The 14531-nt window shown below is 54.2% G+C and overlaps 7 protein-coding genes across 7 annotated transcripts; 5 read left to right on the forward strand and 2 right to left on the reverse strand.

Moving 5' to 3' along the window:
- Nucleotides 1–6: 6 nt before the first annotated feature.
- Nucleotides 7–1594, forward strand: SETTUDRAFT_162710 (uncharacterized protein). The gene is made up of 4 exons (XM_008022949.1): nt 7–163; nt 228–790; nt 853–949; nt 1001–1594. The coding sequence occupies exons 1-4, from the start codon at nt 34–36 to the stop codon at nt 1234–1236; spliced, it is 1026 nt and encodes a 341-aa protein (XP_008021140.1). The 5' UTR covers nt 7–33; the 3' UTR covers nt 1237–1594.
- Nucleotides 1595–1868: 274 nt separating this feature from the next.
- SETTUDRAFT_86100 (uncharacterized protein) lies at nt 1869–2489 on the reverse strand (the record flags this gene model as incomplete). Its single annotated transcript, XM_008022251.1, has 1 exon — nt 1869–2489. One exon carries the CDS (start codon nt 2487–2489, stop codon nt 1869–1871), a length of 621 nt encoding a protein of 206 aa, XP_008020442.1.
- A 454-nt stretch (nt 2490–2943) lies between these two features.
- Nucleotides 2944–5361, forward strand: SETTUDRAFT_162712 (uncharacterized protein). The gene is made up of 4 exons (XM_008022950.1): nt 2944–2997; nt 3056–3845; nt 3892–4652; nt 4819–5361. The coding sequence occupies exons 2-4, from the start codon at nt 3069–3071 to the stop codon at nt 5183–5185; spliced, it is 1905 nt and encodes a 634-aa protein (XP_008021141.1). The 5' UTR covers nt 2944–2997; nt 3056–3068; the 3' UTR covers nt 5186–5361.
- Nucleotides 5362–6667: 1306 nt separating this feature from the next.
- Nucleotides 6668–8578, forward strand: SETTUDRAFT_84837 (uncharacterized protein; the record flags this gene model as incomplete). The annotated part of the gene is made up of 6 exons (XM_008022169.1): nt 6668–6750; nt 6812–7029; nt 7091–7272; nt 7331–7544; nt 7595–7847; nt 7900–8578. 6 exons carry the CDS (start codon nt 6668–6670, stop codon nt 8576–8578), a joined length of 1629 nt encoding a protein of 542 aa, XP_008020360.1.
- A 672-nt stretch (nt 8579–9250) lies between these two features.
- Nucleotides 9251–10735, forward strand: SETTUDRAFT_85020 (uncharacterized protein; the record flags this gene model as incomplete). Its single annotated transcript, XM_008022183.1, has 2 exons — nt 9251–10125; nt 10291–10735. 2 exons carry the CDS (start codon nt 9251–9253, stop codon nt 10733–10735), a joined length of 1320 nt encoding a protein of 439 aa, XP_008020374.1.
- Nucleotides 10736–11028: 293 nt separating this feature from the next.
- Nucleotides 11029–11424, forward strand: SETTUDRAFT_30751 (uncharacterized protein; the record flags this gene model as incomplete). The annotated part of the gene is made up of 1 exon (XM_008022068.1): nt 11029–11424. One exon carries the CDS (start codon nt 11029–11031, stop codon nt 11422–11424), a length of 396 nt encoding a protein of 131 aa, XP_008020259.1.
- Nucleotides 11425–11536: 112 nt separating this feature from the next.
- SETTUDRAFT_86853 (uncharacterized protein) lies at nt 11537–13288 on the reverse strand (the record flags this gene model as incomplete). The annotated part of the gene is made up of 1 exon (XM_008022298.1): nt 11537–13288. One exon carries the CDS (start codon nt 13286–13288, stop codon nt 11537–11539), a length of 1752 nt encoding a protein of 583 aa, XP_008020489.1.
- Between the last annotated feature and the right edge of the window lie 1243 nt (nt 13289–14531).

Consider the following 14531-nt stretch of genomic DNA (forward strand, 5'->3'; position numbering starts at 1 on the left):
ACCCATCTGCCGCCGAGGCCGACACCGCCCACAATGGCTGCCGCGTACCAGAACCAGTCGCAGCCCATCTTCCCCGACAGCTATGTCGGTTTCGACAGCATCACCAAGCAGATCGAGCGCAAATCGATCAAGAGGGGCTTCCAGTTCAATGTCATCTGCGTCGGTAAGCTCGGCATGCCCACGGCCCCCTCCCCCAAAGACTCGCAGCTGACAGGCGTATCACTCAGGCCAGACGGGCTTGGGCAAGTCGACGCTCATCAACACGCTCTTTGCCTCGCACCTCATGGACAGCAAGGGCCGCTTCCAGCCCGACGAGGAGGTGCGCAGCACGACGACCATCTCGCCCGTCTCACACATCATCGAGGAAAACGGCGTGCGTCTGCGCCTCAACATTGTCGACACGCCCGGCTACGGCGACCTGATCAACAACGAGCGCTGCTGGGACCCCATTGTCAAGTACATCAAGGACCAGCACAGCGCCTACCTGCGCAAGGAGCTCACGGCCCAGCGTGAGCGCTACCTTCAGGACACGCGCATCCACTGCTGCCTGTTCTTCATCCAGCCCTCGGGCCACGCGCTCAAGCCCATTGACATTGTCGTGCTCAAGAAGCTGAGCGAGTTTGTCAACGTGGTGCCCGTCATTGCCAAGAGCGACAGCCTGACGCTGGAGGAGCGTGCCGAGTTCAAGCACCGGATAAAGGAGGAGTTCCAGTTCCACAACCTGCGCATGTACCCGTACGACAACGAGGAGGACGACAGCGAGGAAGTGCAGGCAAAGCAGGCCATCAAGGTATGTTTGGGGCACACGAGCGAGTTTCGAGGGGGGCTGGGCAACGACTGACACGCAGATAGGAGCTCTTGCCCTTTGCCGTTGTGGGCTCGGAGAGGACGGTTGTTGTTAACGGCAAAAACGTCCGCGGCCGCCAGAACAAGTGGGGAATCATCAATGGTGAGGGATGCTGCAGTTATCTGGACAACACGTGCTAACACGCCGCCGCAGTCGAGGACGAGAACCACTGCGAATTCGTCTACCTCCGCAACTTCCTCACACGCACGCACCTGCAAGACCTGATCGAGACGACGGCACAAATCCACTACGAATCCTTCCGTGCCAAGCAGCTGCTTGCACTCAAGGAGAGCAGCGCCCACGGCGGCCACTCGTCGCGCCCCATTTCACCCGCCGCGGACCGTGAGCTCAGCAGGAGCAGCCAGCGCATGACGATGAACGGGTACTAGGATTTCCCGAACCATAGTCGCGTCGACAGTAACGGGGGCAAGTCCATGGGCCCTCCGCCACCACGCATGGAGTCACGCATGCCCGTCCCCATGCTGGATGCCATCTGAGGCGTGGGTGTGAAGGAGAGGCGTGGGGGAAGAGGGTGGCTTGGAATTTTTTGATACCAGTGCATCGTCTAGCACGAAAACAGGGGGGAAAGCGAGAGACTTGCGGCACACTTCAGATTTGACACCTTTCTCAATATCCTTTTAGTTACGATGGACCCTTTTTTAACTTCTTTTTTCATCTCGTATGTCATTAGCACGGTGTAGTGTGGGCTAAGACGTGGGTAGTCGCCCTGGTGCCTTCTAGGATAGCCAAGTAATTCGAAGCCAGCTGGGCTTGACTCGTTATTTTTGTTTCCACACGCCAGAGTCCCTCGCCCTTTCCTTGGATCCTCGATACTCGATACTCGCTACTCGATACTCTCGCTCGGGTGTGAGGCGCATGGTACGACGTGCGGATGGCGCCGCCATGTGGCGGTCTGGGCGGCAGCGGCCCCACGGATTCTCTTTCTCAGCCTATCGGTCCAGCCATGCTGCGGATGCGGATGCACCGTCGACCCTTGATATGTGCTGCGGCGGTCAAGACTTCATATCAGCAGCTTTGACCCTGCGAAATCCTCCATGCTGCCGTCGCCCTTGTTCCCGCTGCCCTTCTTTGCCTGTCCCGTGACACGCACCGGGCCCTTGGTCTTTGCTCCCGCCGGCGAACCCTCTGGTGACTTTGAAGAAGACGCAGCAACATCCGCCTCTCCAACGATACGCTCGATTACCTTGGCCTTGGCTCCAGCACGCTTCAACCGATCGTCAAAGTCGGCTACCGCTTCCTCGGTGTTTGCGGTATCAAAAGTCTCGGGATCCGTCAGAGAATGCAGCAATGTAGTATTGTTCTTGAGTCTTTCATTCTTGGGTAGCGGCGGTATCTTCGCGGTTCCTGTTATTTCTCCATGCACTGGATCTTCCTCCTTCTCTGCTTTGGCCCCTTCACTGCTGCTGGGAAGCCTCGAGCCCCATACTACGCTTCGTCCATGCAGCTCTCCCAATGCAGCAAACTTTTCGAAGCCTTTCTCGAGGCCAAAGATTCGCCCTTCAATGCGCCCCGCGTGCGCCCCGTCCGAGACACCCAGGTCGTAGGCGGCTGTGTACAGCGTGTCTTCCAGGGTCAGGAGAGTGTCGAAGGGGTCCGAGGTGTCCGAGTGTGGTTGGGCCATGGCGGTGTGGTTAATCAACGGACAGGGAGGTTGCTTGTATCTGCATCTAAACAGGTTCCTTGCAAATGATAGTCGTGGTGCAAGATTTGCTCTACTGCATGTACTATCCACGGAATGCAGCCAGGGTGGGTTCAGAGACAGTTGGGGTGGCCTTGTGTGAAGTCTGTCGACACAATGCCTTTTCACATCTGCAAGGCAGTCTACGCAGCGTGGAGGGGCCTGGGATCAGCAGTTGTCTTCGTACTCTGATCTCGCTTCATCGACCCTCGCCTAGCGGAGAGCGGACTTACTTGGGGCTCGGGCTTTTTCTGTGGCGTTCGCGTGGCCGGCGGGGTTAGGTTTGGATTGGCGGGGCAGCTACACCACACATCGGGCTTCCGATAGTTCACGCTTGACTCAGAAACTCAAACGAAACACGGCCAAAGCGCATACAATCTGAAACCGGCGCGCTGAACCGACTCGCATCTTCCTGCGTCTAGTCCAGTATTTCCTTGGTAGCCACACAGCAGTACGAACAGGCGTTGTCTTCACTCCCAGCACAAGTTCACACTGACACCTTCTCCAAGTACACCACCTCCCATGGCTGAGCCAGCCAAGAAGATTCTCCCCGTCGAGGGCGAGCGCAATGTGCTCATCACCAGCGCCCTTCCCTATGTCAACAACGTCCCACATCTGGGCAACATTGTCGGATCCGTTCTCTCCGCCGATGTCTTTGCCCGCTTCTCGCGCGCAAGAGGATACAACACGCTATACATTTGCGGTACAGACGAGTATGGAACAGCCACAGAGACCAAGGCCATCGAGGAGAAGGTGACACCAAAAGAGCTTTGCGACAAGTACTATGCGCTGCATAGCGAGGTCTACAAGTGGTTCAACATCTCGTTTGACCACTTTGGACGCACGCCCACACAGCAGCAGACGGACATTGCACAAGACATCTTCACAAAGCTGTACAAGAACGGTTACCTCGAGGAGCAAACTACAACACAACCTTACTGTGAGACGCACAAGAGCTTCCTTGCCGATCGATTCGTCGAGGGAACATGTCCGCTGTGCGCATACGACGACGCACGTGGTGACCAATGTGACAAGTGCGGACATCTCCTCGACCCTCTTGAACTGAAGAACCCACGATGCAAGCTCGACGGCGCAACACCGGTTCCGCGCGAGACCAAGCACGTATACCTCTGCCTGGACAAGCTGCAGCCGCTGGAGGAGGAGTGGTTCAAGAAGGCGAGCAAAGAGGGCAATTGGAGTTCGAATGGTGTTCAGATTACTTCGTCCTGGCTCAAGGAGGGTTTGCGGCCGCGTGGTATCACACGAGACTTGAAGTGGGGTACCGCGGTACCGCTCGAGGTACGATGGATTCTACAAGACTGACGACTCGCACTGACCAAACTAGGGTTACGAAGACAAGGTCATGTATGTGTGGTTTGACGCCTGCATAGGTTACGTGTCCATCACAGCAACCTACACCGAGGACTGGAAGCAGTGGTGGCATAACCCCGAGCAAGTCAAGCTCTACCAGTTCATGGGCAAGGACAACGTGCCCTTCCACACGGTCGTTTTCCCCTGCTCGCAGATTGGCACCAAGGACAAGTGGACCATGCTCAACACCATCTCGACAACCGAGTACTTGAACTACGAAAAGGGCAAGTTCTCAAAGTCGAGAAACATTGGTGTATTCGGCAACAACGCCAAGGAGACTGGCATCCCATCCGATGTGTGGCGCTACTACCTCCTCTCGCACCGCCCCGAAACCGGCGACACCGAGTTTGAATGGGACGGCTTCATTGCTGCCAACAACAACGAACTTCTCAAGAACCTTGGCAACTTCATCAACCGCGTCATCAAGTTTGTCAACAACGCAAAGATTTATGATTCGGTTGTTCCTGATTACACCAAGTTCGACGACGCCTACTTTACCGAGCACAAGAAGAAGGTCAATGACCTGTTGAAGACGTACATTGCAGAGCTGGAGGATGTCAAGATCCGTGCTGGTCTGGCCACTGTGTTACACGTCTCGAGCTTGGGTAACTTGCTTCTGCAAGACAACCGCCTGGACAACAAGCTGGCCACTGAGCAGCCAGAGCGATGTGCTGCTGTCGTTGGGCTGGCGCTGAGTCAGATCCATCTTCTCGCCAGTTTGATTCAGCCATACATGTAAGTCTAATTCTTGCCAGCTGTCTGTGCGGTCTGTTTGTCATTGTCGACGCGTTCACTGTGCACACACAGACATAGGCCATTCAATGTGGCACGAGGCCTTTGTACACGGCTACACGAGATTGCAGTACTCACACTATGGGACACATGGCTAACTGTGCGACAGGCCTGATACAACTGATTCTATCCTTTCACAGCTCAACGCAGAGTTCCTCATTATTCCGGACACTTGGGGAGCACGTTCACTACCCGTCGGCCACAAGATTGGTACCGCCGGTTACCTGTTCAGCCAGATTAAGCCCGAAAAGGAGCAGGAATGGCGAGAGCAGTTTGGAGGTGAAGAGGCCCGCAAGGCAAAGGAAGAAAAGGCCAAGAAGGCTGCAGCTAAGAAGGCCGAGAAAGAGCGCAAGAAGGCGAAGAAAGCTGCCGGTGGTGTCGAGGGTGCTGAGAAGGGACAAGATGGACCTGCGCCCAAGACAGCGGAGGAAGAGGTATCGAGGGGTGTGGAACAAGTCAGTCTACAGACTTCGTAGTTTAATTGTCTGAGGACATGGTTGAGAAGGGGGGGGGCTTTTGGCGTTGGCGATGATGGTGCTGAGATTCTTGGGGCATGGCAGTGAGGCGTTCGCATTCAACAGTATGAGGGGTATTATCAACATTGTCCTGATGAGAATTTTTTTTGGGGCGCCAGACGGTGGTTGATGGTAAGGGGGTTCCGACTGTCTGGGATAAGTGGTGGTCCTTTTGTAACATGTAGCCACGCGCACAGCAGATGTTTGTGTTACTTGGTAGAGTAAGACTCGAGCGCCCAACTCGAGGACCCATGGCATATTTTTTCCGGTCAACCATGTTACTGGACGTTGTCGAGTGTTTTTTGTTTTTTTTTGTTTTGTTTTGGGAGTTTGTCTTTCTTTCTCGAGTGCATACCCGTTCGAGAACTTTTTTTTTGCTTTGCTTTGCTTTGCGCCTGTCTTGTCTGGCAGATAGTACTGTACTTGTGTTATTTCCTAGCACATGCCAGACTCGATGTACTCGAAGACAGACTGACTGACTGACTGACTGACTGACTGACTGACTGACTGACTGGCAAGACCTTCGACTCATGTGCACAAGGTCTGTAGAACCACTTTTTTCTTTTTCTTTTTTTTTCCTATCAAAAATACTTGGGTAATATCGAAGTACACATACACACACACACGGCTACGGACGTGAGCGTACCTCAAGGGGGGGGGGAGGGGCCAAAAGCGGGGTAGCCGTTATCCTTTGGTCCCAGCACCGTGTGCCATGTGAGCGTGAAAGGGGGGGGGGAGGGGGGAAGGAGCCCGTCATGTGTTTGGCTTGGCTCGGTGAACGCCCTGGGGTAAGGCTTCTCACCGTTCACTGTTGACACGGGCAGCGAGAGAGAGAGAGGGAGTGGGCGTTTGTAGGCTAGCCCGCGCCGCTGCCGCCGCCGCTGCTGCTTCTTTCTTTTCTATTTCACGGCCGCTAGCAAGGCGCGCTCCACTGCGGGATCCACACCTCACAAAGCTATTTCAACTGCGTGTCCTGCTTCGACCTTTACTCTGCTCACGGCTACTCACAGCTACTTACAGCTACTCACAGCTACTCACGGCTACTCACAGCTACTCACGGCTACTCACAGCTACTCGCAGCTACTCGCAGCTACTCACAGCTACTCGCAGCTACTCACAGCTACTCACAGCTACTGTGATCAAAAGGTACATATCATCCAGTACTTTGCTTCCACCACTTGCTTCCACCACTTGCTTCCACCACTTGCTTCCACCACTTGCTTCCACCACAGAAGCTCAAGCACTCGCTGCTTAAGTGAACAGCTAACTATGGCGAGCGGATACGCACCGCAAATGGAGAAACTGGCCGGTATGAGGCTGGGTGAGCAGCGCGAGTTCGCCAACATCGACGACGCCATCGGTGGCAGTGCGAAACAGAGTAGCTCTGGCAGATATGGCAGCGAGACAACCATGCATACCGCCACCGGTCCCAACAAGATCGACATGGAGCAGCCCAAGGGCCCCGCTGAGATGGAGGCTGTCACTGTCGTCTGGACCAAGAACTGGCTGATTGTTGCCTATGGCGCGTAAGTACTCCTTTTCCAACTCGACATCGCCACTGAGACAGGTACTGACATACTGCTGTAGCATCATGCTCATCTCCTTCATCAACTCCCTCCAGCAGCAGGCGAATTTCACTTGGAAGCCCTACGTCACGTCGACCTTCATGAAGCACGGTCTGACTGCCATGACTGATATCGTGGCCAACATCGTCGGGGGTGTCTCCAAGCTGCCACTGGCCAAGTTCATTGATCTCGTCGGACGCCCCCAGGGATTCTTGGTCTGCCTTGCCTGCATCATCATCTGTATGTACTTCTCAGTCCGGCCCCTTTTCTCTCGGTACACTGGGGCTAACATGTCTTCTAGCGTTGATTCTCATGGCCATCTGCCAGAATGTGCAGACCTTCTGCGCTGCTCAGGTCATCTACTGGACTGGTATGAATGGTGTCGATTACGTCTTCAACATCTTCATCGCCGATACCTCGCTCATGAAGAATCGCCTCATCTGGATGGGTTTCACGGGACTACCCTATGTCGTCAATACTTTTGTAAGTCTTTGATTGCTGCATTGTCCAACGCACATGCTAATACTCTTTCCTCACTTAGGCTGGACCCAAGTTGGGTGAGACCTTCCTCAAGCACGGTGGCTGGCGCTGGGGCTATGGAACATTCACCATCCTGACTCCGGCCTTCTCGCTCTCCTTCTGGGCTGTCTTCTGGCTCATGGGTAGGCGCGCGAAGAAACTTGGCGTTCTCAAGCCCGAGAAGAGCGGTAGGAGCCTGACGGAGAGCATCAAGCACTGGTGCATCGAGTTTGACGGTGAGTACTTGTCCTGTTCAAGGATGTGTTGACTGTGCTAACAACTCTAGTGGTTGGACTCTTTCTCGTCTGCGGCGGTTTCTCGCTTCTCCTTCTCCCGTTCCCACTTGCAGCATACCAGACGGATCGCTTCGCTTCACCCATGGTCATCTGCATGATTGTCTTTGGCGCCATCCTCCTGGGTCTCTTTGTGGTCTGGGAGCGCTTCTACGCCCGCAAGTCGTTCTTCCCATTCTACCTCATGAAGAACCGTAGCGTTATCGCCGCCTGCTTGCTCGGTGGCAATTCATGGATCGCCTTCTAGTAAGCTGCATCGTCTGCCTCAACACAGGACTATACTGACTCGGGCGAACAGCTCCTACCGCATGATGTACTCATCCTACCTCCAGGTCGTCTTCCAGCTTTCGGTTTCAAAGGCAGGCTACATCACCAACATCTTCAACATTGTCTCGTGCACCTGGGCCATCATCGTTAGTTTTGCGATGAAGTACACTGATACGTACAAGTGGGGAGCCATCGTCGCAGTCCCTGCCCAGCTTCTCATGACTGGCCTGCTAATCCATCTCCGTACGCCCGGCAGCAACATTGCGGTTCTTATCCTGATCGAAGTCTTTGGCGCAATGGCGAGCGCGATGCTTTACAATGTCGAACAAGTCGCCATCATGATCGCGGTGCCACACGAGGACCTGGCCGTCAGCATTGCACTCCTCAACGTTATCACTGCTGTCGGTGGTGCCATTGGTCAGTCCATCAGCGCAACCATGTGGGCCCAGATTGTGCCGCGAAAGATTGCAGAGTATCTCCCCGAGGCGTCGCCAGCCACTGTAGCTCAGCTTTACGGTGATCTCAACGCTCAACTGGGATCAGCATGGGGCAGTACCGAGCGTGAGGCTGTAGTGCGCGCCTTTGCCGACGCCCAAAAGGTAATGGTCATCTTCGGAACTTGTGCGCTTGTTCCTTGCTTGGTGTGGGTGGCTATGCTCAAGAACGCGCGGATGAGCGAGCACAAGGCCAGAAAGGGTCTGCAGGCATAGTTTCTGGTCGGGCAGCCCGAGTACTCGACACATGGGGGGTACAGCAATCGACATGTATGGGGATCTGTGGGAGTGACCAAGGGGTCATATGAAAAGGTGCTTTCAGCACTGGGATATGATGTTCATGGTTTCCCGATATGGGTATCGTTTACGGAGTTCAATGAGATGATTGTTTGATGATGAGCTTGCAAGACATTGTGATGTGATTGACAATGTACCATGAATAGCACCTAGTTCTCGAGCCTTGTCAAAGACTTGAGCCAGATTGACTCGGGGGTCCGAGAGGGCCTTGCACTTGGTCGAGGCTCCGTCATGGTGCGGAAAGTCGATTCGGAACCAGCGGAACAACAGACATGCAGGCCCCAAACCACTATGACGTCTAGCAGCGGTGTCCCCTCCACGCAACCGAATTTCACGCGCCATGCTGATCTACAGTACCCGTCGGCCGCAGCACACTATCCTAATGTATTATTCGCGCAAGGCCATGCTCCTTGAGTCGCTATTGGCGGTGAGGCGCCAGCGCATACCAGCCTCGCCAATTCCGCATCTGCAACGGTCCCACCAGCCACCTCCAACCATACACCGCACGCGTAGCACGCCCCTCGACGAGTCTACCATGCTTCTTCCCATATTCTAGGGCATCTGTACCAAACACACTCTGACCGCGAAACAATGCATCTGCCTCACCTGCTCTCGTTACCGCCCGCCATCATTGCCCTCTGCGCAGCCCCCGCCGTGAATGCCGCCGAAGCCGAATCGCACCCGCAACAATGGCCGCACAATGTCCCCAAGCACCTAAAGTACTTTCCCGAGGACGAGATACGCGTGAAGCGCGGCCTGGACCTCCAAAAGAGACTGCAGTATGAGAAGCCGATTGGGGTGAAGAAAATGAGCCTGGACGAGGGGGAAATGTTTATGCTCGACAACTGGATATTCGCCTCGGATTCACAGCAACAACCAGCGCGCAGATGGGACGCAGACTCGTGGAGCAATCTCACAGTGCAAGCCGTGTTGTCGCCTTTGCGGCCCATAGCGCAATCCGACTGGCTGGCGCGCATGCATGTGCGAGATGTGCTGCTGGGCCGCCAGTTCAAATGCCCAGATGGAACGAGCAGCTGCGAGGCGATTGGGGCGCCGGACGTCTGCTGCGGAACCGGAAGTAACTGCATAAAGACGTCCGGCAGCTCGGATGCGGGCAACGTGGGGTGCTGTCCCAAGGGCCAGACGTGCGCGGGCAGCGCGAGCTGCGACGAGGCCAGCGGATATACAAGTTGTCCGGATGCGCCAAACGGTGGATGCTGTCTGCCCGGGTTCAAGTGCCAGGGCGTTGGGTGTAAGTCTAAAGATATTGATATTGATATCAGTTTAGGCGGAGATTCTAACTCAGACACAGGTATCTTGCAAAGTACATCAACAACATACGTCCAACCTCCTCCTCCGTCTTCTTCATCTACTTCTTCTACTTCTTCAGCCACCCCTCCCCCTCCAACATCAACCGCGGCTCCTCCTCCTCCTTCAAGCACCACCCCCGCACCAACACTCTCCTCGTCCAAATCCGCCTACACATGCTCCACAGGCTGGTTCTCGTGCCCGGCCTCCCTCGGCGGCGGCTGCTGCATGAACGGCCGCACCTGCGCAACCGGCGCCTCATGTCTAGGCGACGACCCCTCGACCAGCACGCGCGCGCCCGACGCCCCCGTGCGCCCGACCAGCGGCTCCGCCACCACCACCGCCATCCCAGCCTCAACCGCTGACGTCTGTCCCAAGGGCTTCTACGTCTGCAGCGCCTACTACCCCTCTGGCTGCTGCCGCGTCGGCCGCGACTGCCAGACCACCGGTTCCTCGTGCGTCCTGCCCACCGGCACGGTCCTCAGCTCAAACGGCGTCGTCATCGTCGCTCCCACCACTACGACTACTGGCTCTGGCTCTGGCTCTTGCCCCAGCGCCTGGTATAGCTGTCCCGCCGACGCTGGTGGAAACTGCTGTCCAAGTGGATTCGCCTGTGGCACCCAGCAATGCACTGCCACCGCGAGTGGCCAGACGGGCGTCCGCGACAAGGCGAACCCGAGTAGTAAAGCTAGTTTTGTATCTGCGTTTTCCCTTGGCGTATCGGGTTTTGTCGCTGGCGCTATTGCCGTTGCCATGGTGCTGTTGTGATTGCATGTGTAGACTTTTTTTTTTCTCTTTTTTTTCCCCCTTCTGTTTCTCTCTCTCTCTATGCTTGAATGATGAGAAGACGATTGTCACGATGAACATGATGATGACGATGAAAAATTATGAGATTGATGGATTGATTGATTGATTGGTTTAACCATCATGTAGCCCGCGTTACGTTATTTTTCTTTATACATATTTTCCACCGTGTGATAGACTCGCTCAGCTCCTCGCACTTCAAGCCCAAGCCCGCAGCACCCAACCTCGAGATCCGCACCGATGCACCCGCCATCGAAATGGAAGATGCACGGCCCACGGCTGGCGGCGACGTCGCCGCCGCAAGCATGCTTGCGCCGCAGGAAATCTACAAGCCGGGCGATGCGCAGAGCAAGACGGAAATCGTCACAAAGAGCGGCATGCCCGTTGCCCGCGAAGAAATGTCGCGCGAGGAGAAGCTGTCGAGGCGGCGCCGCGCAAAGGAGAGGGCCAAGAAGGCCGGTCTGAACAAGCCCAAGCCAACTACCACTGCTGAGCCCAAGGACACCAAGAAGAGAGGCGACAAGAAACAATTGCTCGGCGACCTCAAGAAGGGCGGCGTCCAGATCATCGGGCGCAAGGGCGCGCTGACAGACGTCGAGGGCAACGAGGTCAAGGATGCGGTTACCAAGGGCGCGGGAAGCTATAAGCTGTAGACGATTTAGTCGAAGTGAGAAGGAGAATTTTTTTTAAAAAAAGAAGAGAGAGAGAGAGAGAATAATACTTAGCATTCCAAGTCGATAAGTCCGAGCAATTGTTAAAAAAAATTTATATATCCTTAGTTTTGTCTTCTATCATGACTTTGGCGGGGCGACGGCGGTATTCAAAGAGCTTGGTGGAGACGCTTTTCCAGAGGGCGGCGATCTCGTCGTGCTCCTTTTTGAGCTTCTCGTCTTTCGCCTCGACAAAGTTCGGGTCTGTCTGTCGGAGGTGCTCTTCCTCGTAGATCTCGGCTAGGCCTTTGCCGGACTTGGTGTCGTCCAGCTCGAAACGACCGCGGCGAGGGCCCGTGGCAAGGTCGTCTGGTCGTCGGCGGTGTATCTCGTCAAACTCTCCAGCTAGGATGCGTCGCTTGATGAGCGCCTCGATGTCTTCTGATGTTTCTTGCGTGACAATTGGCACGGGTTTGCCTGCCCGTTCAAACTCCAGGTTTTCTTCGAGAAGCGAGTTAACTGGTCGATCGGCTGCGCGCGCCTCACCAGACATCTGCCATTGCCGCTTCGCAACGTTGGCTGCTTCTAGTTTTCTTATCTCCTCTGCTATCTTGGCTTGTCTGCGCTCGTGTGTCGACCGCCTCGACTTGGGATCTGAAGGATCTACATCTGAAAGGTCGTCCTCGCTTTCCACGTCGTCGTCGTCTTCGAATAAGTCTCTGTGCACCCTAGCCATGGTACCCTCTACATCCTCCTCAATCTCTTCCTCTTCTTCTGCCTGCTTCTCTGGGAAGTTGTGGGGATTCGGTCGCCCCCGCTTCTTTTTGTTCTTGTTCGTTCCAGCTTTCTGCGCTGGGGGTGCGAAGAAGTCCTTGTACATGACATTGTTGGCGTTCATGCCTGCATCAAGACCATCCAAATCGCCCTCCTCGAGATCATCTTCATCGCCGCTGTCGCCCTCGGGTGCATTGAGGTCTGCATTGCCAAAGGTTGGTCCACCCTCATCGGATTCATCATCGGATGCGTCTCCTGACATGGCATTGGGCTTGAGCGTGGCGCCACCGCTTTCCATTGGGTCGGCTTCCCAATTTATATCTTCGTCATCGCTGTCCACACCCTCTCCTCTCTGATCCTGCTGCTCAAGGAAGTCGGTTTGCTTGTTGAAGTCGTCTATAGAGAAGAAGCCGTCGTTGAGGCCATGTGGATCAGGTTGGTAGGTTTCTGCGGGTTCATCGTCCGATGCTTCGTCGGAAAATATGCCCTCTTCGCCATCTTCCATGTCAACCTCTTCGTCATCCGACTCGTCATCTTCTGGTTTCGCATCTTCGTCGTCGTCTATGCCGTCGAATTCCCAGTCCACGCCCTCCTCTCCAATGTCGGACTCGGTATGGTATTCCTCTGGGTCTTCAAGTTCTCCGTCTTCTTCATCATCGATCTCCGGCACAACACCATCTCCTTCTGGCAGCGAAAGCTCGATTTCTTCTGCCGTCGCCTCGACAATTTTGCGCGTCTGCTCAAATACCTGGTCCACCCCAAATCCATCCACATGCACCTTCTTCAGATGTAAGACATTGATGTCATCGTCATAGCCTCCGCCCCGCTTCCGCTTCTTGCGCAATTCTTGCTGTCGCTTCGACTGCGATTCGCTCACCCCAGCAGCAACAGGGTCGAGAAACTGTTTTGCGGCTGCAATGAACGATGCATTCAGCTGAGGGGTAGGCTGCAAGAAGGCGAGCGGGTTGTTGAGCAGGCTCGTGGGCGCAGTCGCCGCGGCGGGTTGAAGCTCCATTGGGGGCGGCGGGGCCGAGCCAAGGGAAAGCGTGTGCGAAGAAACGGATGTATCGGGCGAGTAGAAAGGCTGCGCCATCCTAGTATGTCGTGGTGAGGAGAGTGGCTAGGAAAGACTCGCAGCGTTGATGCGCTGAAGTTGGCGCGCGACAGTATTCGAACTTTTTTGGTGGAGAAGGTGGTCATAGCGCGGTTAGCCCAACCGCTGCCATGCAGTACTGAATTCAAGCTGTCGATATCACGTGTCAGTACCATTCCGATACATTACTATAATTTTAGGTAAGTGACTAGGAAATGACTACAATGGGCATCTGCATCTTCATCTCGAAACCACGACGAGAACTGCAGAACTTAGTCCAGCTAACAACAACATTGCACTCTTGTCGATGAGAAGACCCCACGATACCTATGTTCACATGAATGCTAGTTATGACCAAATGTAGAGCCAATTCCTCCTTTAGTCTCACTATGCTCCGTATAATGTTAGTTCAATTCTTTAATTAGCCTTCTCCCATAATTTTTCAGAGACTGATATAGCATCGACTCATAGCTCATCCAGGCATCTCCCACATCTCAACACGTGATGTAAAAAGGCACCCGGCTCTGTCAAAGTTCCAGCAGGGTTATAATCTCAAACTCTCTTTTTTTTCCAGACAACGTCAGCAGAAAGGCTGATTCAGGTATCCGCCGAAAATCCTACCTCTGCCCCATCACCAAATCCATCCGACAACACGCTATGTTTTTTTTAACAAAAAAGAACGGGCTAGTTTCCAACAGCAAGTATTCTAACCTACTTCCCTTTGTACCTGAGCAATCAGTGTAGCTGAGCACTATTCTTCAAGCAGGTGCAAACGAGGTAGAAAAGACTATTCAAAGGTGTTCACGAGATTGTATTATCTCTACTTATACATATTTTATATACTATATAATCTTTGAGCTATTACCTTGTCAACCACACTCCGGAATTCGTTGTACGAGGCCTGCCTGATAGCCCAAAGTAACAGACTCGGTATTTGTGCCTATGCTACCTATGAGCCATGACTGTGACAAACTGATACTTTGTAGGGCATTCTTTCAAAAACCCGCTGTGGTATATTGATAATACAAACGCTACTATAAAATATTCGAAAACTATGTACAAGTTGTTGCTATTACTCAAGCACTCTTGCAACGTGTAGTGAGAAAAGAGCTAGAATACCCCATTCAAAGCGAAGATAGCAGTCTATACTGATATTGCAATTTGCTGTGCGGCTCTCCCGCCCCCATACGAGCAAGTTGATCTGATTCCCTAATGCTTTGCTGGCCCAGTGCAGTAATACTTT

Source organism: Exserohilum turcica (genome assembly GCF_000359705.1).
Source record: "Exserohilum turcica Et28A unplaced genomic scaffold SETTUscaffold_1, whole genome shotgun sequence".
Lineage (NCBI taxonomy): Eukaryota > Fungi > Ascomycota > Dothideomycetes > Pleosporales > Pleosporaceae > Exserohilum > Exserohilum turcicum.